We start from the raw sequence: 26,071 nt of genomic DNA on the forward strand, positions 1-26,071 counted from the left end.
CCATGTACTGACCAGGCATCACCTGAGTGATCAGATTAGCCACCAGGTCAAGAAACCACAAATCAGCGTGTCATGCCGGTGGCTAGAGGCCAGGGAACTAAGTCCTGAGGGGATTATAGAAGTTAATCAAAGCAGAGGAAAGCCCGTTCCCAGGAGCCAAAGGGTGGCAGAGCAAGAACTTAGTGAGGGAGGTGTCCCAGAAGTCAGTCGCAGAAGGCTCCATGGGGGAGTGGAGCTGGAAGACCAGGCAAGGATAAGCATGATGCACATGTCATAATTGGTTGGTTTCTAGTGGAGGGATTTCAGGCAAGCCCCAGGGGAGGCATTTTTTGGAATTGGCATCTCTGCTAGGAATCCACCTCATTGAAATAGGTGCCCAGAGCTACATGCCTTTTGGAATTTGGCCTGTGGGTGACATGTCCTCTAATTAGGGACAGGGCAAGCTCTTAAAGACGTCTTTCTTCCTCCCAGAACCTCTCACAGGCCTAGAACAGGGCTCAGTGCACCACCTCACCCCGACCCCCACATCCATGGGGAGTAGGATGAGGGAAGGTACAGCTGCTTACTTATCTGCCCACGATGACATGTGAGCCACCAAGAACAGCAGGCTCAGCTGCTCAGGACCCCGGAGCCAGGACCCCCAGGAGAAACACAGGGCCCAGTCTTCCTTCCTGCAGATCCCAAGCTTAACACTTTTATGTGGACAGCAGTTCTGGGGTGGGGTGGGGGGGGGATGTCAAACCCTGAGTATCCCTCAGGTGAATAAGACAAACCTCTGAGTCTAGAATTAACTGAGGCACCCCTCCTTCACTCTCTGTCTCCTCCTGGAATTGCAAAGGAACAACCAGAAACAAAGTCAAAGTTTCCAGAAAGAAAGACAGACTTCGTTTAAAGTCTATATGGCATGATAGTCAGGGAGGAAGCCTTTGGGCCCCAAAGATAAAGGTTTCATTCCTAGCTCTGCCACTTACTATCTTGTGACGTTGTGTGCAAAAGAAGGAATGAAAGTTGACCTGGATTCTTAAGATCTCACACCCCCATGTACGAACTGGGGACCAATGATCTTGTATTCTCTGAGTTCATTATAGTGAATTTGTATTATTTCATAAGTTGGTGGGTTGGTGGCATCGGGGACAATGTGTCTCTTTAAAAAAGGAATACTTGAAATCAAAACAGAAACACCAAAAGTAAATACTAAATAATACAAATTTGGTTTGCCTAAAAACAAACATATAAGTAATTATAATTGAGGACAAAAATAACAATACCAACTTCATAGGGCTGACCTGAGGAATAAATGAGCCAATCAGGTACAATCTTGGAACAACCCCCAGCATGCTGTAACATTAAAAAAAGGGGGAGGGAGGGTGGGGGGAGTGCCGGCTATTATTTTTAAATACCCTTCCGGCAGTGACAGAGTTAACATTTTGTCACAGGGAGGGTGTACACAGGCATCTAATTGAAAGAGGAGCTTTGCAAAGCAAGCAGGGCTTTGTTCCCTTTTCAGTATTTCTTCATACAGTAAGGAGATAATAGAAATATTTTCTTCATAGAGTTCTTAGGAGGATTAAGTGAAATGATACGTATAATGTGCTTAGAACCATGCCCGGCACTGCGTAAGCACTGGTTAATGAGTGAATGGTCCCCAGGCTGGGTGGCTGGAGAAAATGCTGGAGAAGAGGCAGGTGCAGGCTTCCTGGCTGCAGGGAAACTCTGTTCTGTTGATCAAGGAACATAAATCTTCCCTGCTATGGTACAAGACAAGCATTGAGACACAAGAATTTCCTGAGAATCAATCAGGATGGCAGACCTGGGCCAGGTTTCCAAGGAAGCTTGCTGTATTTCTTCCCCTGGAGGTGTTCATTGGTCTAGGACCTAAGGCCTCCTAAGGCCTCCCTGAAGACCAGACAGCATGGCCTCTGGAAGGTCTTCTCAGCCTCAGGATTCGAGCTGCAAAGCATCTGAGCTCCTAGAGCAGGGATCTAGAGCAAAGACATCTGGTCCACCTGGATCACCTGGGCTTAGGGTTGAGAAGACACAGGTGCTGGACCATAAAAGAAAAAAATCCCAAGCTTTGCCCCCCACGCCCCTCCAGCCCTTGCTCTCTGGCAGAGAAACACACAAACATATGCTTCCAGCTACTCACCTGCTGCAAGCCTGGCCCTGACCCTCTCCCAGAGAGACTTTCAGGAGGGAGGGCCAGGGACCTTGGGCCACTGGGAAAACCCACTTTTTGACAGCAGACAGTTGAACACATAACACTGTTTTCTAACAGTGATGGCACAGCAGGGCTGAGCTCAGTGTGGTTTACCTCGTGGATCCCAAAGTGGGCATAGGAGTCGAAGTAATAATCTCGCGAGGTCATCTCCTCTGGGTTCAGCAGCTTGGACATCTTGCCCCGTCCCGGGCAGCTGGGTTGAGTGGACACATGATGGACACATTGCACAGGCTTGGGTGGGACGACGGGCTGAGGGGGTTGCGGTGGGGGACTGTTCACCTGAGGGGAAGAGAAGAGCTTGGTGTCAGCAGAAGCAATGAGGTCCTGCCCTCTGAGATGCCGCCCCGCCTTCCTTCCCCTCCCTGAGCCCCGCGGCTCCCGTCTGCTCAGCAGCAACCCTTAGGTGCCGATGGACCCTTCCAGCTTTCTGGCAGGCCAGCTGAGGGCTGTGATTTGTAGAGAGGTTCCATGCTACTGAGGAGCCAAAAAGACCTCAAATTAACCCAATTCCATCACTAACTAGTCAGGCGATCTGAGTCAATCAAAAGGCCTCAGTTTCCAGATCTGCTAAACAAGGGCAAAAATACATTCCTTAACAGGCGAATAGTGAACACCCCCAAAGGGAGAGATGTATAGCATCACAGAGCCTTGAGGCTGGAGCCTAGATTCCAGAACCAGTCTGCCAAAACCAGAGCCCCAGCTCTGCCACTTGGGAGTTTAGCGCCCGACCTTGGGCAAAATTATTAACTTCTCATTGCCTTGGTTTCCCTATCCCTCCAATGGGAATAAAATGATCTCCATGTCCTAGAGTCACCCCTAGAATCAGATAGTTGGTATTTGTAAAGTGCTTATAAAAGGGCCTAGCACATAACCGGTATCTGGTTTTTCGTTGTTGTGTTGTTTTGTTTTTAAAGACTTTATTTATTTGACAGAGAGAGAGAAAGATCACAAGTAGGCAGAGAGGCAGGCAGAGAGAGAGAGGAGGAAGCAGGCTCCCTGCCGAGCAGAGAGCCCAATGTAGGGCTCGATCCCAGGACCCTGAGATCATGACCTGAGCGGAAGGCAGAGGCTTTAACCCACTGAGCCACCCAGGCGCCCCTCTTCTGTATCTGTTAAACTGAAACCTGCCTGTACCCTTAGGAAGATTGAGTTCCTGGGCTTCTCTCCAGCAGGCAGCACTTGTCCTTCAAAACGTAGGTCTCTGAGGTTCTGGGGCCTCGCTCCTGCTGTCTCCCCTCCTGCTTTCTGTGAGCTTTACTCTGAACTTTAGCAGAAGTTTCCTCCGGACTGCAAAAGCCCACGCTGATGGGGGCCTCCTGCCTGCACACGAGCACGTTCGCTCTTTCTGAGTTCCCAACCCTGCCACGAAGCCCCGCGCTACACCCCACTGCTGCTGGGGGTCACTGGCCAGCCCCTCCTCCTTCACAGGCTAAGGGGACGAGGGAGAAGGAGAGAAAGTTCAGGGAGTTCTGGGGCCCCAACGTTCAGCTTGACTGCAGACACAAAGTCAACCTAGGAGAAGAAGCTTCGCTCCCCGGAGCATAGGAATCCAGGTGTGCACAGCACAGCAAAGGGCTCAAAGCAGGGCAGAAGTTTAAAATACTGAGAAGCAGTATTATCCAGTAGTTGGTCCTCTGGGATTCCTGGATCCCAGTCTGCCACAGGTAAAATTAAAAATAAATGTTGAGAGGCAGGTGATATGGTGTAAAGCGTAAATCCTGGGGCCACACTGCGTGGCTTTAAAACACCGCCCTGCTGCTTAGTGGCTGGCGAATGACCTTCGGAAGTCATTTGTCACCATGTGCCTCGGTCTCTTCCACCATGAAATAGACATCATGATGAAACTCCTCTGAGAGAGCCATCAAAAAGTTTGGGTGAGTCCATACCTGTGAAGTGTTCAGAACAGTGCCTGGCAATAGTAAGCTCTAGTATTATTACTACCATTATTATTCATATTACATAAACATGTCTCTGTTTCATGCCATGATTTTCTAATTTCTGAGCTGAATCAGCTCAGACTTATTAATGTCCTTCCCAACAAGGGAAATAGGGAGGCCCTAGGACAGAGCAAGTTCAAGAAACCCAAGAGACTCCCTCTCTCCATTATGCCGTGCGAATAGCCCCCAGACTGCCCTGTGTCCTGGTCTGGAGAGGAGTGAGCTCAGGGGAGGGTGATGGTCCCATTTTCCTGGTGTATCTAGGCTACAGCCTCTGGGAAATAAGCAGACTTCCCAGTTTAGCAACATCAGGTTTGAGGTCGGTGAGATCCCGGCTGGCTGGCAGAGGCAATCGAGGCTGCCTCATTAGAATGCAGCAGGTGTGCCCACCCTCGGCTTGGGATGTTGGTCACGGTCTCTGGGAGGCTAAAAATAGACTGTGTCAATTGCATACTCCCGTGCTGGCTGCAGAGTCACCTCTAAAGCTAAAGAAGGTTCCGTGCATGAAGCTCACCCCAATCTTGACACTATTTAAATGTATTAAAGAGAGAAAAAGTCCTAGCTGGTCCAGGCAGTGTGCATGGTCAGGGTCACAGAAGCCTCCTGCACCCCTTAGCTGCCATTCAACTCTGATTCCAAGGTTCTCTTTCTTATAGGGTCCCCAAGATCCTTTTCTCAGTTGCCAACCTACAAAGTATCTACCATGTCCTACGCATTGCATTCGTAAGGCAAGCGGGTGAATGGGTGGGGAGGGGGGCGGCATTTACCTCCATAACCACAGGTCAAACTAGGAGGACAAAGAGGTGACTGTGGCACAGTCCCTGTTCCCAAAGGCTGGCAGCCTGGCTCAGCCACTTGCAGAGGGGACTTGCCCTCTGTCCGTTAGCTGATAGATGTGTCCTATCCCTGGAGGCTGGGAGTGGGGCAGGAAACAGCAGTGGTCCGTGGTCCCAGGCATTCGGCTACCTGGGGTGCTGCCTTTCATTCCATAAATACCTACTGAATATCAGCTGTGGCAAGGCACTGTGCAGCTTCTGTGGAAGAGCAGAGACGTGTAAGAAGAGTGTCCTCAAATGGATCTGCTTTCTGGTAGGAACGTAAGACTTTTGAGGGCTCCACTAGATGAGGGAATAGGATTTGTTTCACAAGAAAAGCTCAAGCAAACGGTTCTGGGAGTTTCAGAGAGAGAGAATTCACTTTAAAGAATAGGAAAATCTTGGGATAGCTGGCGGTGGGGTAGGTGGGGAGCTGTCTGAATGGGTTTTGTTAGGTGGAAATAGTGGGAGGGAATTCCAGGAGGAGGGAATGGCTGGAGCAAAAAGGCAGAAGGGGGGGAAACTGTGGGCTTGTTTAAGGAGCAACTGGGCCGAGATAGTGGAAGATTCCACTGAAAGGAAATTAAGGCCAGGTTAACAGGTTGTAATTAAATACAAGACAAGGGGGAGTTGTTGGTGGTTTGTTACCAGAGAGTTCCATGCTTGAGCTCTACTTTAGGAAGATTAATGTGGTGGCAGGGTACAGGAGGGGCAAGGAGAAATGACAAGTCAAGGAACCGGGGTTGGGGGAGCAAGATATGAACTTATGAGGCCATGTTCAAAGTCCAGTCAAGAAATCATGAGAACGGGAACTACTGTTGTGTTAGAGGGCCTGCCCACCAGGGAAACCACAGAAATCGAATCTCCATAGAGACTGCCTATGGATTGGTAATGGACGGGACAGAGAGGAAAATAGAAATGTTGGAACCCAAGATGACCTCAGAAATTCAAGCCTGGTGACCAGGAAAACAGTGGTGACATTAACAGGAAAAAGCAAGTCAGCAGGAAGAGCAGTTAGGGCGAGAGAGGGGAATAATGAATTTCCATTTGGATTTGTGAAGATTTTATTCATTTGAGACAGATACAGAGGGAGAGAGAGCATGAGCAGGGGGAGAGGCAGAGGGAGAGGGAAAAGCAGACTCCGTATTGAGCTGGGATCCTGATGTGGGGCTCAACCCCAGAAGCCGGAGATCATGACCTAAGCAGAAGGCAGATGCTTAGCCATCTGAACCACCCAGGTACTCCAGATTTGTGAAGTTTAAAATGTCATTGAGTCAGGGCACTTGGGTGGTTCAGTTATTAAGCATCTGCCTTCAGCTCAGGTCATGATCCCAGGGTCCTGAAATCAAGCCCCATATCGGGCGTGAAGCCTGCTTCTCCCTCTCCCACTCCCTCTACTTCTGTTCAGTCTCTCACTGTCTCTCTCTCTCTCTGTCGAATAAATGAATAAAATCTTTTTGTTTTAAAGAAAGTGAATACCCTTAATATGTAGAGAGCTCTTATAAACAAATAAAAGGAAAGCAAGCACCCCTCATTTAGCATTGGACAAAGAATCTTATGGTCAATTCACATAAAAATAAACACAAATGGCAAATGAACATGAGGCAAAAATATTTAGCCTCTATAGAAACCAGGTAGCTTCAAATTAAAACAAAAGCTATCATTTTTAATTATTAAATAAGCTTGGCTCCTCCCACAACTACGGTAACACTGCATTTGTAAAGGCTGTAGAGAATGAAGTACTTTTATACAGTTCTAGAGAGGATTTTTCTGGAAGGCAGTTTGATAAAGATGCATGAAAAGCCTTTAAAAGCACAAATTCTTAAACCCAGTAATTACTTCTTTTGGAATTCATCCTGAGGAAAGAATCATGGCAGACAACACAAAAATAGGAGTCAACCTAGAGGTTCCATGAAACAAAACTGATTACATAAAGGATGGTACATCCACACAACAGAATGCTATGCATCCGCTTGTAATGTTGTGGCAGAGTGTTTAATAAAAGAAATATGATCACGATAAACTGTGGGTTGAGGAGAACAAGTGGGAGAAGAATAGACAGTGTGATCACATTTTTAAAATTAAAACCTATCCATGCCTGTGTTAGGGGAGAGACTCAAAGAAGTCACCAGAATTGGCAGCAATTACGACAGGGTGTTGGACGGAAAACAGTTAATTCTTTCCTTTCCTGTGTTGACACTTTGTAAAATGTATGCCATTAACATGTACTGCTTCTGAAAAGAGCAAAGCATAATAACATCGGCAAAAAATAAAAATAAATAAATAATAAAAAAAGAAAGAAATGTGATCCCAGACCTCTGAAAAGAAGCCGAGGCTAGCGCTCTAGATGGAGACCATCTACTCAGAGAAAGGTTGAGGGGATCACCTGGGAGAGAACCCCAGGGAAAGAGGTCGAGGGGAATGAGGCTGGGCCAGGGAGAGAAGCCAGAAGCCTCCTTCTCTGAGGACCTTGGGGACACCTGGGAACCTGGGGGGAAGAGGCTTAGGGAGAATGTGTCCTCATCCCTCTAGTTCTGTGTCTGCCCTCCTCTGAGGATGTGCAATCCAGGTGAGGCACTCCAGTGTCCAGTCAACAGCCCCAAAGCAAAGACAACTTCTATCTAGCTTCACTTATCCAGAAGGACTCTGTGCTAGTGACGGCTAGATGTGCCGTCACGTCTAGAGCTGAAGAAGTCTCCATGCATGAAGTAGAGTCCAATCTTGACTCGATTTAAATACATTAGAGAAAAAGTCCTAGCTGGTTCGGGCAGCATATGTCATCAGGATCACAAGGGCCTCCTGCGCCCCTTAGCTCTGACTCCGATGTTCCTTCTCCATAGGGTTCCTGAGGTTCTTTCCTCCATGGCCAACTTACAAAGTGTCTACCATGTCCCATGCATGTCCCATGCACGCATTCACCCCATAAGGTAAGCAGGTGAATGGATTTGTGGGGGTGCGGGGGGCGGCATTTACCTTGATAACCACAGGTCAACCCATGAGGACAAAGAGTTGACTGTGGCACAGTCCCGGGTCCCAAAGGCTGGCAGCCTGGCTCAGCCCCTTGCAGAGGGGACTTGCCCTCTGTCCATTAGCTGATACATGTGTCCTATCCTTGGAGGCTGGGAGTGGGGTGGGAAACAGCAGTGGCCTGTGGTCCCCAGGCATTCGGCTACTTGGGGTGCTGCTTTTCATTCCATAAATACCTACTGAATATCAGCTGTGGCAAGGTGCTGTGCAGCTTCTACAGAAGAACCGAGGTGTATACAAACCCTCCAAATCCCCATATGGGCATATAGGAACCAGTATAGGAATCCAGAATTTTCTGTGGAAGCTATCAAAGTTGGTTAGGCCATACTGGAAGGTCCTTTGGAGGGGATCTGGAAACCTAGTCTTTGCTACATCTACCTACCCTGAATGGCCCTGGAAAGACTCGAGCAATGTAGAGATTGGATCTTGGAGGAAGATGGTGAGTTCATCTGGGAAGTCAGAAACCCTGACTCCTCCATAGGCCAACCAGAGGCTCTGAGTGAAGGCAGCTTCAAACTTCAACTTACCTTGTCTATATTGGCTAGTAAGTCAGACAAGGGTTTGGAATCACAGTGGGAGATGGAGACCAGACTGACTCCCAGCCTCCCCACAGCTGTGGCTATCACAGCTCCGATTTTCTCCCTGTGCCCAGGTTCCTTCCCACTAAACACTCTAGTGCTGCAGTATGAGACCTGTCTGTGCTCACATTATTCTCGAGGTCCATCCTTGGTGCAGTGGGATATTTGGTACCACAGTGCACACAGACCGGCTTGTCTCACTCTCCCACCTCCTCCAAGGACCCCCCACCTACTCAGGGCACCACTATTTGCAGGATAGCATGTTGCCTGCCTTCCTGATCTTTTGAGGCGCACCTGTCACTGTCAGGATTTGTGACATTGTCTTCTGCTCTTAGTGTCGACTGCTGACTGGGACTCTTTAAACACTGTGCCGTGCCTCTAGACCTGGTCTTTCCCAAGGCATCTTCGGCAGTTTTTCTCAGCAGTAAATCATCAGTGATCTTCCTAGTCTACCCCATTCTGCTGGGCTGAGTGGGCCCAGGTCCCATTAGACCCTGAGATAACATAAAGGGTTGTGGAAACACCAAAACTGGAGACCAAAATGAGGACGGCTTCCTGAAGTAGTGTTTGAGCAGGTCCTTGGAGGGTGGAAAGGGGTCGGGCGGGGGGAGGGGCGGTTTAGGGAGGCATTTTTTTCCCCAAACTCACTGCCATCTGAAAATAAGGGTAGACGATAGGTGATGATAATGATAATGATCGATCCCTAACATGGATAGATCCCTAACAGTAGGCACTGTGCTAAGTACTTTACAAACAGGATCTCATAAAAGCCTCATGATAACTCCATGAGGCACTGGAATTTACAGACAAAGAAACTGATGCTCAAAAAATTCAGTCAGGTCTCACAAGTAATGGAACCAGGGCCTAACTGATATCTGTTGGACCCCAAAGTCATGCTCTTGACATTGATGCTGTGGTTAGCTCAGTTCAGTCACACCAAGCTTAACTGAGCTACTGCTATGAGCTCTGTGCTCAGAAACAGGTGGCCAAGCTGCCCCAGACAGGAAGCCCCAGTCCTGGGGAGAGGAAGAAGGGTCAACAGGCAATCACTAAAAGGAAGAAAATGCTTTGGTGAAGGTAGGCAGAAGTAGGTACCTCTCCAAGGGAACTGAGTTCAAAAGGGAACAAACAGTAAGCTCCCATTTATAGACGGAGGAATTGAAGCCCACATAAGCCCACCCTAGACACATTCTAGGGTCACACAGGCAAATCCAGAGCTGAAATCTAAGAAAATAGAGAAGAAGTGGTGGGGAAGTGGGGAAGGAGGTCTTTGGAAGGAGAAGGGAGGGGAAGGAGATACGAAGGGGGAAGCTAGGCAGCAGGGGGCAGAGAGGAGCCAGCACTTCCTGCACCAGGCAGCTGAAGCTAACCCGAGCCCATTGGGCTATAAATGGCACTTACTGGCACCAGCCCAAGCTGTAAAAACGATTTTCCTGAGAACAAGAGGCTCCACTGGAGGAGCCAAATCCTGCTCTGTTTTCCAAATGTCAAGAGAGCTTTTTCGAACCTGAGTCGTCTGTCCTTAGCAGCAGCCTGCCTGGCCTGAGGTCCCATGGAGGGGACAGAAAGGGGTCTGCAAAGGGTGGGTCATTGCAAGGTGGCAGAGGAGAGTGTGGGAGGAGGGGTTAGTCCCTCGCCAGTCCTCACCACATCTTTTTTCCCAGATGCCTCTTTCTCCCTCCCACCTTCTTCTAGCCCATGTTCACATGTGGCCCCTGCCCCAGGGGCACCCCCAGACACTAATCACACCCTTTCTTCATTCTGATGTTTACTCACAATATTGTGATATTGTGGTCCATGTAGTTGATAATCACCTAGGGTGAGCTCTTCTGGCACCATCTGTCTGCCTTTAGATAGGGACCAGAGCTTTAACTGAAAGGAGAAAATTCTAATGGTAGAATGTCAGGCAACAGTGCTTTGTTGGGCATGTGGACCTCTCCTGTTGTCCAAGATCACCTCAAAAATACATAGCTTTCATGTCTGCCTTTGGCCAAAAACAACCTTGTTTCCACCCTTACATCTACCCTTCTGCAGCCGTGTTTCCTGTCATCTGGGCTGAAGATGATCCCCAGCAAAGCAATATTGAAGCCAGCCTCCCCGCAAAGAAGTGCTATGCTAGAGTACATAGTCCCACATGTACTAGAGTACGTAGTCCCAGCTCATGGCTTCTCACTCTCGGAGTCAGAAACCTGCAAGATTGGGGGACAGGAAGAAGCATCTCGATGCTGCTGGTCCCACGAAACTGTGTTGCCTTCCTGTACATGGCCACCAGGACACCCTGGCCTGTACATGTCAACACTCACCCTCATGTCCCCCACTAGAGTTAGCTCTTTAAAGTCATAGACTCTCTCTAGAACCCCTTGGGCCAAGCCCAGGCACTGAAGCCTGTCACAGAGCGTCAGCTGCTGTCACCCACTGGGATCATCCTGTTTTACAGTGTCCCTGACTATGACTGGCATTTTGGCAGAAACTATCTTCACATGCCTAATTACTTCAGACTCAAGTTCCCTCCAAGCCTGCCCTTCCTGGAATCCTCTTCCCTTGGGTCCTGCCACCCCCTGTTGTCAGTCCCCACTTTCCGACTGCGGAATGCTTTGCACTGAGGAATGTTGCCAGGAGGCCTGGCAGGACACTTGGCTGATCCAGGGCTTTCAGAGGGGTCTAAGACAGTGGTTCTCAATGACTAGTCCCCAGACCACCAGCATCAGCATCTCCCGAGAGCTTGTAAGAAATGCAAATTCTCAGCCTTTACCAGAAACCACTGAATCATAATCTCTGTGGTAAGGTTTAGCAATCTGTTCCAACAAGCCTCCATGTGATTCTGATGTATCACAGAGTTTGAGCTCCACTGGTCGAGAGAGTTACATTTTTCCACATTGTATTCCACAGACCAGATATTCCTAGAAAAGGGGTTCTGTGGTCAAGTACATTTAGACAAATAAGCTGTAGAGATTTCTTTTTCTTCCCCGCCCCCACCCCCGCCAGCTTTAATGAGGTATAATTGACATGTAACATGTAAGTTTAAGGTACAACACAATGATTTGATATATCTATATACTAAACATGTAACGAGATTTCCTAATGGCAATACTTTTAAACCTTTACTTTACTAAAACAAATTTGTGAATCTCCAAGAGGGAGAGAGGGTGTCTTTTGCTACCAAATTTATGGCTGCGACACCCTTCTTTTCTGAGCAATCTATAAACATCTCTAGAAATTAATGTTCTGAGGAAACCATCTGGGGAACTCTGATTTAGGATAGTGTTTCTCTATTAAAATCTCCATCTACCACCTTGGGATGGGAGTCAGGCCCTACCGCAGACCAATGGAAGTCAGAGCCTGTGGGAGCGAGCCCCCAAAAGCTACACATTTAACAAGCTCCCCTGGTTGATCCCTATGAAATCCTGGTCCAGACAGAGCTGAGGACAGCTACCTGCAGTCTGCATTATTCTCCGACCCCTAACGCAGTCCCCAGGGCCAGCCTGGAGTAGCCTTGGTGCTACTGTGATACCCCAAACAGTGTCAGGGCAGAGCCAAGGACACCTGGTTCAGAGGCAGCAGCAGTTCACAGAAAGCACCTTAACTCCCACAACGAAAGAGCTGAGATTGAGTGTAGCTGCGTCACCTTTCGTTGTGGGAGCCAGGTGACCTTGGGCTAGTCCCTCACCTGCTGTCATTGCCAGGGTCATGATGTGTCTCAGTCCTCTGCAGCTGTGCACTGTGTCTGGGCGCTTCCCATCAGCCCCTGGCTGTCTCTTTGTGGTACAACAGCAGTGCCTGCTTCAAGTCAAAATGGTTTTGCACCCACACGGCACTCCCTCTGTCTCTTGGATCAGTAACTGCTGGGAAGGAATCTATTGGGTTTGTTGGGCCTGACCTATTTTTTAAATAAACTGGGGCTGTTTTCCAGCTATTAGTCACTTTTCTCCCAAGCCTCCACATATTAAATTCTCTTCTTATATCCTCAGATATTTTGGCTGCAAGAGATGTCAGGTTAATTGGATGCTTGGCTCCTGGCTCTGCCTCCTTAATGGGCTTAAAAAGCAGACTCTCCCCCACTCCCTTCACTTCCTCCCTTTTCCCTCCCCAAGGCAACAGGAGATTTTTTTCTCTCCTTTGACTTCAAAGAGGTCACCATTCACTTGGCTTCCTTCTATGCTTTCCTGTACGGGCACATGTGCAGAAAGACATAACCAATGTCCTCACACCCACACCTCACCCAGAGTTGGACTAAGCTTTAATTTTGTATTTGGGTCAAACCATCCCTGTAGGACCAGAGCTGGGTTCATGGCCTCCCACCCCAGACTGGATCATCCATAGAGACAGGGCGTATCGGGCAGAGACTGTACAGATGGGACATCTGTGGGTTTTGGTCTTGGTTCTTTCTATCCTAGTCAGGTCACTATGCAAAAGCAATTTAACCTTTCCTATCCTCAGTTTCTTTTTCTGTCAAATGACAACAATTATGTGTCTTGCTTCTTTCATGAGCCTACTGTGATGACTGAAAGATGCTGAGTATGTAAATACTTGCAGGAAATTCTAAAATGTGGTAAAGAAGTATGAGACTTCCATTTGTGGCAGTCTGAATTTATGCCCTTATACTATTTTTGGATGTCCTCTGGGCTCTTCGCTGGCACTAGACACTGGCTTTGGCTACTCTTAGCATTCTGTTCTTCCGCCTGCCTGAATCTGGTCCTCCCCCTCCACATTGTCCACTCTCTAGGCTCTATTCTACCACCCTCCTTGGCGCTTCCTGAGTATTATGCAATTGCTATCTTCAGGAACATGGTCATCATGGAAAGTCAGTCATTTTTTCCAGCCCCTGACACCTGGTCTCATCTACTCTATTCTGAGCTCATATGGCATCTGCTGGTCTAAAGCTACTGGTTACATTCTGTGCTACTTTGTTGAAATATGGTCTCACAATTGTAGGTGTTGCTTCTACAACCAAGAAGTAAATTCCTTCAGACCAGTAACCAGATCCTATGTGTCATTATTTCTCCTTTAATACTTGGTATAGAGCTGGGGCTCAATAAAGATGTGTTGGTTACAGTATCCTTACACTTCAATTGGGTCGATGTTGTCCTTCATAAATATATTATGAAAGTGGAATGAAGGAGACTTTTTCCCCACCATGTAATCAGAGACCTTTCATTCCCCTTGAAAGGGTGAGGAGACAGCAGGAAGAAAGACAAAACTGAGAAAAATAATTATCAGAATCTTAATAATACTTAATACTCCTTAGAGGGTTCAAGGGTACTCCACATGTCTTTATCGAGAAGTGTCTTATCTCCTGATCTCCTGAGATTTCTAGAAGAAAAAAATATCTTTCAAATATGGAATGGATTTACTCAGTACCCATAATTCCAGCTATACAGACTACAAGTGGTTTCAAGTACAGATTCAAGTGTATCTGTTAGACATTTTCCCAAGAACCTCTTCACGCCAAGTAATGCAGTGCCAGAAATGCAGGTAATGATACCGTAGCTCAGGGAAGCTGACTGATAGATTCAACCCATATAACATACCTGGTCTGGACCTCAGAGCTGACCCTCACAGAGCCTCAGTCCCCATCATCTGCTACTAAACTGATGACTGAATAAAAGTGAGCTCATACATCGGAAAGAAAATCACAAGTTATTTTCAAGACCATAGCCACACCATTAGATTCTCATCTGGTTTCCATGGACTCTTCCAGACACTTTCTATGTAGTTCTAGCAAACCCGTTTACAACAAGTAAATGTATTTCCACTCAGATCCTGAGCAGAAATGACTGACTCCTTTAATCAGAGATTCTGATGCAAGTGTGCACAGGAAATACTGGCATTCCAGTTAGAAAGAGAACAATGTCAGCCATCTGGTATATATTTGGCCACTATTCCAAAGGTGGCCTCAAATGGGCCAATGACAGATTCCAGGAATCTGGATTATTCAAAGCACTCCCAGACAAAGCCCATGATCAGTTTGAAAGCTAGGCAAAACATAAGAAATAACAATTTTCAGGACACTGTATCCCTGAGATGGCAAACAAAAAAGGTGAATTCTACAACAGCCCAGCTTGTTTCCTGTTTGTGAGTATCAGGCTACAGTGTAGGGATTGGAAGCCCAGCTATAAATCTGTTTTAATGGAAGAGATGGAGGTGGGACTCTGGAGATAGCAGGACAGTGAGAGTCCACAAGACAAAATACTGGAGGGTAGAAGACTACAGGTGGTCGGGGGGCTTTGGAGACCTGGAGAGAATGTCAATCAAGCCTTCAGCTGAGGTGGATCAAACAATGCATGTGAAGAAACTACCTGATGCCAGGGAAAGAATTACTGAGAAGACAGAGGGACCATTTTGTTGTTCTCACAGAGGGACAGGAATACTTCTTTCCCTTGAAGGCTTTCTACTTCCCTTATGAAGTAGAAAACTTCATAATTCATGAATATGCTAAAAGGTTTTTTTCCCTTAGTAGTGGAAATTAGCCCTAAAGATTGCTCTAATCCCACCAAATAAAGCTTAAAAAACAAGACCTGAAAGGTTTAAACTGTTCAACTAATTTACCTGTATCCCAGAACAAAGCCTAGAAATAGGATATATCAAAAAATATCCAGTACCCAACAATATCTCAAGGTTTGGATTACAGTGTTTACCATTCAGTCAAAATTTATCAGACTTACCAAAGATCTGAGAAAATACTACCTATAATGAGGAGAAAAGCCAATCTCATACTATCAACCCAGAAAGGAGACAGATGACAGAATTTGTAGACAAGGTCATTAAAACTGTTACTGTAACTACTTCATATGGTCAAGAAACTAGATGAGAAATTAAACTTGTTAAGTACAGACATCAAAGATAGAAAAATGACCCAAACTGAACTTCTAGACATAAAAATTATACATGATGAAAAGTATGCTGGGTTAGGTTAATAGCAGATTAAGCATTAAAGAAAAAAGTACTCGTGAACTTGACACAAGACAACAAAAACTATCTAAAATAAAGCACAAAGAGGGAAAAAATACTGAAAAGTAGTGAAGCAGAATGAAATCTTGCCATTTTCAACAATATGTATGGACCTAGAGTGTATAATGCTAAGTGGAATAAAATAGTCAGAGAAAGACAAATACCATATGATTTCACTCATATGTGGAATTTAAGAAACAAAACAAAGGGGCAAACAAAAGGATAAAAGAGAACAACAACAATAACAGTAAAAACACTCCTAACTGTACAGAACAAACTAATAGTTACAAAGGGGAGGCGGATGGGAGGATGGGTGAAATAAATGAAGGGGACAAAGAGTACACTTATCTTGAGCACTGAGAAATGTATAAAATTGGAGAACCACTATATAGTACATCCGAAGCTAATAAAACACTGCACATTAACTATATTTGAATAACAAAAAAAGTTAAACAGCATCAGTGAGCTGTGGGACAACGTCAGGTGTCCTACTTGACATGTGATTGTAGCACCCAAAGGTGAAACAGAAAAATAGTTAAAGAAATATTGGAACGGTGGCTCAAAAATTCCAAATAATAAAAACCATAAATTTGCAGATCCAAGACACTCAACAAACCCTGAGGATAAGAAATATGAAGCAGAAAAAATTACAGCAAGTTACAACATAATTGGGGCACCTGTGTGGCTCAGTCAGTTAAGTGTGTGCCTTCAGTTCAGGTCATGGTCCCAGGGTCCTGGGACTGAGCCCTGCATTGGTCTCCCTGCTCAGCAAGGGAGTTTGCTTCTCCCACTCCCTCGCCCAGCTCCTGCTCTCTCTCTCGCTCACTCACTCACTCCTCAAATATATAAATTCTTAAAAAATAAATAAAGGCAACATAAAAATATTTTGAGTCTTACAAAAGCTGAGTAATTGGGGTGTCTGGTTGGCTCAGTGGGTTAAGCCTCTGCCTTTAGCTCAGGTCATGATCTCAGGGTCCTGGGATCGAGCCCCGCATCAGGCTCTCTGGTCAGCAGGGAGCCCGTTTCCCCGTCAGTCTCTGCCTGCTTCTCTGCCTACTTGTGATCTCTCTGTCAAAATAAATAAAATCTTTTAAAAATAAAAGCTGAAAGATTTCATCATCCTCAGGCCCACACTATAAGAAATGTTAAAGGACATTCTTTGGGCAGAAGGAAAATGACATCAGACAGAAATTTGGATCTACATCAAGAACGAAGTGCTCTGAAAATGGGTAAATATTTTTTTTTAAAAACCCCACTTTGGGGGCACTTGGGTGGCTCAGTGTGTTAAGCCTCTGCCTTCAGCTCAGGTCATAGTCTCAGGGTCCTGGGATCGAGCCCTGCATTGGGCTCTCTGCTCGGCAGGGAGTCTGCTTCCCCCTGTCTCTCTCTGTCTACTGTCTACTTGTGATCTCTGTCTGTCAAATAAATAAATAAAATCTTAAAAAACCACTTTTTTATTATTATTTAAATATCTTTAAAAGATCACTGACTGTTTAAAGAAAAAAAAAATCCTATGGTATTTATAACATATACAGAAATAAAATGTATGGTAACAGTAGTACAAAGGTCAGAAGGGGGGAAATGGAAGTATCGCAAGATTCTTATAATATATGTGAGGTGCTGTAATTTTACTTGAAGATAGACTGTGATAAATTAAATATATATACTGTCTAAAGCAGCCACTTCATAAAAGCACAAAATGTTGTAGAAAATATTCTGCCACATTACTGAATTGTTGTATGACTTCTAGTAATTTTGGGGTGGAGTCTTTTGGGTTTTCCACATAAAGTATCATGTCATCTGTGAAGAGAGTTTGACTTTGCCAATTTGAATACCTTTTATGTCTTTTTGTTGTATGACTGCTGTTACTAGGACTTCTAGTACTGTGTTGAACAATAGCGCTGAAAGTGGGCATTTGTGTCATGTTCCTGATCTTAAGGGAAAGGCTCTCAGCTTTTCCCCATTAAGCATGATATGCGCTGTGGGCTTTTCATAGATGGATTGTATGAAATTGAGGAATGTTCCCTCTATCCCTACACTCTGAATGGTTTTAATCAGGAAAGGATGCTGTATTTCGTCAAACGCTTTTCTACATCAACTGAGAAAACCATATGGTTCTTCTCCTTCCTCTTATTAATGTATTCTATTACATTGATTTGTGAATATTAACCATCCTTGCATCCCAGGGATAAATCCCCCCTGATCGTGATGGATAATCCTTTCAATGTACAGTTGAATCCCATTAGCTAGGATCTTGTTGAGAATTTTGGCATCCATATTCATCAGGGATATTGATCTAAAATTTTCCTTTTTGATGAGATCTTTGCCTGGTTTGGGGATCAAGATCAAAACACAGAGATCAGTTGCTTTCCTATACACTAACAATGTAATTGTAGAAAGAGAAATTAGGAAATCGATTCAATTTACAATAGCACCAAAGGCCTTAAGATACCTTGGAATAAACCTAACCAAAGGGGTGAAGGATCTATACTATACTTCAGAAACTACAAAACTCTTTTGAAAGAAATTGAAGAAGACACAAAAAGATGGGAAAACATTCCATTCTCATGGATCAGAAGAATATAACAATGTTAAAATGTCTATATGGGATGCCTGGGTGGCTCAGTTGGTTAAGGGACTGCCGTTGGCTCAGGTCATGATCCTGGAGTACTAGGATTGAGCCCCGCATTGGGCACCCTGCTCAGTGGGGGAGTCTGTTTCTCCTGACCCTCCACCTTCTCATGTCCTTTCTCATTCTCTCTCTCTTCCTCTCTCTCAAATAAATAAATAAATAAATATCTTTTAAAAAAAAAAATGTCTATGCTGCCCAGAGCGATCTATACTTTCACCATCATCCTGATCAAAACAACAATGGCATTTTTAAAAGTGCTGGAACAAACAATCTTATAATTTGTATGGAACTATAAAAGACACCAAATAGCCAAGAAAATGTTGAAAAAAGAAAAACAAAGCTGGGGCATCACGTTACCTGATTTCAAGCTATTTTACAAAGCTGTTTTCACCAAGACAGCATGTTACTGGCAGAAAAATAGACACATAGATCAATGGAACAGAAGAGAGAGTCCAAATATGGACCCTCAACTCTATGGTCAAATAATCTTCAACAAATTGGTTAAAAATATCCAATGGAAAAAAAATGGTGCTGGGAAAATTGGACAGCTACAAAAGAATGAAACTCAACAATTCTCTTACACCACTCACAAAGATAAACTCTAAATGGGGAAAAGACCTCAGTGTGAAATAGGAATCCATCAAAATCCTAGAGGAGAATAAGCAATAACCTTTTGACATTGGCCCCCAGCAACCTCTTTTAAGACATGTTTCCAAAGGCAAGGGAAACAAAAGCAAAATGAACTTTTGGGACTCTGTCAAGATAAAAAGCATCTGCACAGCAAAAGAAATAGTCAACAAAACAAAGAGGCAAGCCACAGAGTGGGAGAAAATACTTGCAAATGGCACTATAGATAAAGGGCTGATATACAAGATTTATAAAGAACGTCAAACTCAACAACCCCCCAAAAAATAATCAAGTCAAAAAATGGTTAGAAAACATGAAGAGACACTTTTCCAAATAAGACAGATGCATGAAAAAATGTTCATAATCATTAACCACCAGAGAAATTCAAATTGAAACCACATTATGATACCACCTTACACTAGTTAGAATGGCAAAAATTGACAAGACAAGAAAAACAAATGTTAAAGAGGCTGTGGAGAAAGGGGAACCCTCTTACCCTGTTGGTGGGAATGCAAATTGGTATAGACACTTTGGAAAACAGTGTGGAGGTTCCTCAGAAAGTTAAAAATAGAGCTACCCTATGACCTAGGAATTGCACTACTGGATATCTACCCTGAAAATACAGATGTAGTGAAAAGAAGGGCCACCTGCACCCCAGTGTTCATAGCAGCAATGTCCACAATAGTCAAACTGTAGAAGGAGCCAAGATGCCCTTCAATAGATGAATGGATAAAGAAGATGTGGTCCATAGATACAATGGAATATTACTAAGCCATCAGAAAGGATGAATACTCAACTTCTGCATCAACATGGATGGAACTGGAGGAGATTATGCTAAGTGAAATAATTTAAGCAGAGAAATCCAGTTACCATATGGTTTCACTTATTTGTGGAACATAGGGAATAATATGGAAGACATTAGGAGAAGGAAGGGGAAAAATGAAGGGGGGTAACTCAGAGGGGGAGATGAACCATGCAAGTCTATGGACTCCAGGAAACAAACTGAGAGTTTTAGAGGGGATGGGGTGGAGGGGATGTGTTAGCCCAGTGGTGGGCATTAAGAAAGGCATGCATTGCATAGAGCACTGGGTGCTATACACAAACAATGAATCTTGGAACACTACATCAAAAACTAATAATGTACTGTATGGTGACTAACATAATATAGTAAAAACAAATAAATAAATAATAAAACCCACATGAGGAGGGGGAAAAAGTGTTATAGACAACAATCCAGGAAAGGGTATAAAATGAAATCATAACAAATACTCATGTATTACTCCCCCAAAAAAAGTTGAAAAAGGGGGTGAAAGTAATGAAGTACAGATAAATGATATAGAAACAAATAGCAAGATGGTAGACTTGAACCCAATAACATCAATAATTACATTAAATATAAATGGTCTATGGGGAGCCTGGGTGGTTCACTCAGTTGGGCAGCTGCTTTCGGCTCAGGTCACGATCCCAGCCAGACTCCTCAGATCAAGCCTTCCGTTAGGCTCCCTGCTGAGCAGGGAGGCTGCTTCTCCCCTGTCTGCCATTCCTGCTGCTTGCGCTTGCTCTCTGTCTCTTTTGCTCACTCTCTCTATGTCAAATAAATAAATAAAATCTTAAAAAAATAAATAAATGGTCTAAACACCCCAACTGAAAAGCAAAGGTTGTCATATTAGATTTAAACACAGCCATATGCTACCCTATTTGAAACTTACTTTTAGCATATAAAAGTAAAAGAATGAAAGATGGCATACTATGTTAACTCTAATGAAAGGCAAGTTAAAGTAGCTATATTAACATAAGACAAAATAGATGTAAAATCCAATAACATCAGGAAAAAGGATATTTTCATAATGATTAAGATCAATTCATGAAGAGAACATAATTTCAAATGCATATTCATCTAATAAAAGATATATAAAATATAATAAGCAAAACCAAATAAACCAATTATTAATGAAATGGAAATTGAAAGTACAATGAGATACTATCTCATGCTCATTAGGGTGGCTAATATTTTTTAAAAAGAAGGAAAGAAAAAGAAAATATAAAGTTTTGGTAAGGATATGGAGAAATTGGAACCTTTGTGCACTGTTAGTGGGAATGTAAAATGAGGTAGCCGCTATGGAAAAAAGTGTGGCATTTCCTCCAAAAAATTAAAAATAGAATTACCATATGATCCAGCAACTCCACTTCTAAGTACATAGTCAAAAGAATTGAAAGCAAAGTCTTGAACAGATATGTATACACCCATTGTTCATAAAGCTAAAATGTAGAAGCAAATCTAGTGTCCATCAATAAATGAATGGATAAACAAAATGTTATTTGTATAGCCTCCACAAAGTCTTCTCCAGAAACTTCAAGAACAGTAGTGACCATTTTCTTTAAACCACATATTATGAAAATTGTCAGCTGAATTTCATCTCAAGCTCCAAGATGGCCCATGCCATGGTGATGTTGAAAACAATTCTGTGGTGGAGCAAGATGGCAGAGGAGTAGGAGACCCAAGTATCACAGGCCCGAGGAGTCCAGCTAGATAGTTTTCAAACTATTCTGAACACCTACAAATGCAACAGGAGATCAAAGAGAAGAGCAGCAATTCTAGGAACAGAAAAGCAACCACTTTCTGGAAGGTAGGCCATGTGGAGAAGTGAATCTGAGGCAACATAATGGAAGAGAGATAACGGGGGGAAGGGCTGGCTCCCAGCAAGCAGTAGAGCAGTGGAGCACAAAATTGGAACTTTTAGAAGTCTGCTCCACTGGGGGATGTCGCTCCAGAGGCTGAGAGAGGGTGGGGCCCTTGCAGGGACAATATGGTCTCAGGACCTGCAGGGTCACAGAAAGACCAGGGTTGCCTGAGTGTGGCAGAGTTTTCAGGTATCAGAGCAGGGAAGCCGGCTGTAGAGACAGAGCCAAGCAGTGGGGTCTCAGATCAGGGTTACCATTAAACCATGATCTGAGGCATAGTCAGGCCACCGCTCTTGGAGGCAGGGACCCCACAAGTGACAGATCTGGGAAGACCCCCTCCTTCCTCCTCCAGGAGGAGCAGGAAAGGAGCAGGCTGTAGGAATCTGCTGGGTTTGGAGACTCCAAAAGGGGCCATGGGCAGAGATAGAAATGCTCAGTCACAGGCTGGGTGAGCTCAGAGCACGGCCAGAGACCAGGGAGATGGGGGGGCGTATTTACTGCTTTTATCTGAGGGCACACTGAGGAGAGGGGACCCAAGCTCTTGGCTCCTCCGGGCCAGAGACCAGGAGGCCACCATTTTCATTCCTGTCCACCAAAGCGGTACGGAAAGCATTCAGGGAACAAAAGCTCCCAATAGCGTTCCCGAGCAGATTGCTTAGCCTGGCCCCTGGCAAGGGCAACGCAATTCTACCTCTGGCAAAGACATTTGAGAATCACTACAACAGGCTCCTCCCCCGGAAGATTAGCAAGAACATCCACCCAAGACAAAGTTCACTGATCAGTGAGAACTGGGGAAGTCCAGAGCTAGGGGAAAGCAAAATATAGAATTCACGGCTTTTTCCTATAATACTTTAGTCTTTCAAAGTTAAATTTTTTTAATGTTATTTTTTCTTATTCTATTGCTTTTAATTTTTCCTCTTCCTTATTTTAACCTTTTTAAACATATTATCTTATCAGTACCTTTTTAAAACATCTTTTAAAATTTTCATTGTCATAGTCATATTCTATCCCTTCATTGTATTTAACCTTATTTTTTGTATACATATAGGTTTTTCTTTATTTAAAATTTTGGGATACAGTTTCTTCTAACGTCAAAATATACCCTAAATCTAGCATATGGCTTTGTTCTAGTCTCCAGCCTGAGCACATTCTCTCCCTTTTTTTTTCTTTCTTTTTTCAACCAACTTCCTATCTTATCAATTCCTTTTTTAGAATCTTTTAAAATTTTCATCTTTACAGTCATATTCCATCCCTTCATCGTGTTTACCCTTATTTTATATATATATACTTTTTTCTTTCTTTAAAATTTTTGGAGGCAGTTTCTTCTAACAGACCAAAATATGACCAAAATACAGCCAAAATCAAGTGTGTGCCTCTGTTCTACTCACCAGTCTAATATATATAAATGCATACATCTATTTTTTTTGTCCTCTTTTCTTCTCCCACTAGTTTTGGGTCTCTTCTGATGTGGTTAGTGTCTATTTTTCTGATGTCCTTACTACCCTTTTAGTATTTTGTTCTCTCATTCACTTATTCTTATCTGGATAAAAGGACAAGGCAGAAAAGCTCACCACAAATAATAATAATAATAATAAAGAAAGAAATAACAAGAGGCTATACCAACAGATAAGGACCTAATCATTATGGACATTAGTAAGATGTCAGAACTAGAGTCCAGAATGATGATTATCAAGGGGCTAGCTGGGCTTGAAAAAAGCGTGGAAGATACTAGAGAATCCCTTTCTGGAAAAATAAAATCCTTTTCTGGAGAAATAAAAGAGCTAAAATCTAACCAAGTTGAAATCAAAAAAGCTATTAATGGGGCACCTGGTAGCTCAGTGGGTTAAGCCTCTGCATTCTGCTCAGGTCATGATCTCAGGATCCTGGGATCAAGCCCCACATCAGGCTCTCTGCTCAGTGGGGATACTACTTCCTCCTCTCTCTGCCTAGTTATGATCTCTCTTCCTCTCTCTCTCTCTCTGTCAAATAAATAAATAAATAACTTTTTTAAAAAAAGCTATTAATGAGGTGCAATAAAAAATGGAGGCTCCTACTGCTAGGATAAATGAGGCAGAAGAGAGAATTAGTGGTATGGAAGACCAAATGATGAGAAGCTGAGCAAAAGAGAAACAAACAACTACTGGACCATGAGGGGAGCATTCGAGATATAAGTCATAGCATAAGAGGAAACAATATTAGAAGATTTGGGATCCCAGAAGAAGAAGAAAGAGAGAGAGGGCAGAAAGTTTAGTGGAGCAAATTATACCAGAGAATTTCCCTAATTTGGTGAAGGGAATAAGCATCAAAACCTAGCAGGCACAGAGAATCCCCCTCAAAATCAATAAAAATAGGTTAACACCCTGTCATCTAATAATAAAACTTACAAGTCTCAGTGACAAAGACAAACTCTTGAAAGCATCTTGGGTCGAGAGGTCTGTAACCTACAATAATACAAACATTGGATTGGCAGCAGACCTATCTACAGAGACCTGGCAGGCCAGAAAGGACTGGCATGATACATTCAGAACACTAAACGAGAAAAATATGCAGACAAGAATACTATATCCAGGGGCGTCTGGGTGGCTCAGTGGGTAAGAGCCTCTGTCCTTGGCTTGGGTCATGATATCAGGGTTCTGAGATTGAGCCCCACATCGGGCTCTCTGCTTGGCAGGGAGCCTGCTTCCTCTTCTCTCTCCACCTGTCTCTCTGCCTACTTGTGATCTCTGTCTGTCAAATAAATAAATAAAAATCTTAAAAAAAAATACTATATCCAGTTAGGTTGTCATTGAAAATACAAGGAGAAATAAAAAGCTTCCAAGACAAAAAACAAAAACAAAAACAAAACAAACAAAAAAACTAAAAGAATTTGCAAACACCAAACCAACTTTTAATATTGAAATACCCCTTTCAATATTGAAAGGGGTCCTCTAAGCAAAGGAAGAGCCTAAAAGTAACAGACCAGAAAAGAACACAGACAATATACAGTAACATTCACCTTACAGGCAATACAATGATCCTAAATTCATATCTCTCAGTAGTTACCCTGAATGTAAATGGGCTAAAGGCCCCCATTCAAAAGACAAAGGGTATCAGATGGAATAAAAAAAATTAAAATAAACCAAGACCCATTGCTATGCTGTCTTCAAGAACTCATTTCAGACCAAAGACACCTCCAGATTTAAAGTAAAGGGGTGGGCAAACAATTTACCATGCTAATGGACATCAAAAGAAAGCTAAGATGGCAATCCTTATATCAGATAAATTAGATTTTAAGCCAAAGACTGTAATAAGAGGTGAGGAATGAAACTATATCATACTCAAAGGATCTGTCCAACACGAAGATCTAACAATTTTAAATATCTATCCCCTTAACATGGGAGCAGCCAGCTATATAAACCAATTAATAACAAAATCAAAGAAACACATCAACAATAATACAACAATAGTAGGGGACTTTAACACCTCCCCTCACTGAAATGAATTGATCATCTAAGCAAAATATCAACAAAGAAATAAAGGCTTTAAGTGAAACACTGGACCAGATACACTTAGATATATATTCAGAACATTGCATCCCAAAGCAACAGATTACACATTCTTCTAGTGCACATGGAACATTCTCCAGAATAGATCACATCCTGGGTCACAAGTCAGCTCTCAACTGGTACCAAAAGTTTGGGATCATTCCCTGCATATTTTCAGACCACAAAGCCCTGAAGCTAGAACTTATTCACAAGAGGAAAGTTGGAAGGAACCCAAACACATAGAGACTAAAGAGCATCCTACTAAAGAATGAATGGGTCAACCAGGAAATTAAAGAAGATTTTTAAAAATTCATGGAAACAAATGATAATGAAAACACAACTGTTCAAAATCTGTAGGACAGAGCAAAGGCAGTCCTGAGAGAAAAGTATATAGCGACACAAGCCTTTCTCAAGAAACAAGAAAGGTCTCAAGTACACAACCTAACCCTACACCTAAAGGATCTGGAGAAAGAACAGCAAAGAAAGCCTAAACTCAGCAGGAGAAAATAAATAATAAAGATCAGAGCAGAAATCAATGAAATAGAAACCAAAAGAACAGTAGAACAAATCAAGAAAACTAGGAGCTGGTTCTTTGAAAGAATTGATAAGATTGATAAACACCTGGTCAGACTTATCAAAAAGAAAAGAGAAAGGACCCAAATTAATAAAATCATGAATGAAAAGGGGAGAGATCATAACCAACACCAAAGAAGTACAAACAATTATAAGAACATATTATGAGCAACTATACACCAGTAAATTTGACAATCTGGAAGAAATGGGTGCATTCCTAGAGACATACAAACCACCAAAACTGATCCAGAAAGAAATAGAAAACCCAAACAGATCCATAACCAGTAAGGAGATTGAAGCAGTCATCAAAAATCTCCCAACAAACAAGAGCCCAAGGCCAAACGGCTTCCCAGGGGAATTCTACCAAACATTTAAAGAAGAATTATTCTCCTGAAACTGTTCCAAAAAATTAGAAATGGAAGGAAAACTTCCAAACTCATTTTATCCTGAAACCAGACAAAGACACCCCATCAAATAGGAAAATTACAGACCAATATCCTTGATGAACAT

General features: G+C 43.5%; 1 protein-coding gene across 1 annotated transcript in view; it reads right to left on the minus strand.

Moving 5' to 3' along the window:
• The window catches only part of PRMT8 (protein arginine methyltransferase 8), a 101,387-nt gene that overhangs the window by 51,233 nt on the left and 24,083 nt on the right, over positions 1–26,071 (minus strand). Inside the window, exon 2 of the mRNA XM_004778295.3 lies at positions 2,312–2,497. Within this exon, the coding sequence (XP_004778352.1) occupies positions 2,312–2,497 (186 nt within the window). The remainder of the gene's footprint in view (positions 1–2,311; positions 2,498–26,071) is intronic.

This window comes from Mustela putorius, unplaced genomic scaffold (genome assembly GCF_011764305.1).
Source record: "Mustela putorius furo isolate JIRA1106 unplaced genomic scaffold, ASM1176430v1.1 tig00003988_pilon_pilon_pilon, whole genome shotgun sequence".
Classification (NCBI taxonomy): domain Eukaryota; kingdom Metazoa; phylum Chordata; class Mammalia; order Carnivora; family Mustelidae; genus Mustela; species Mustela putorius.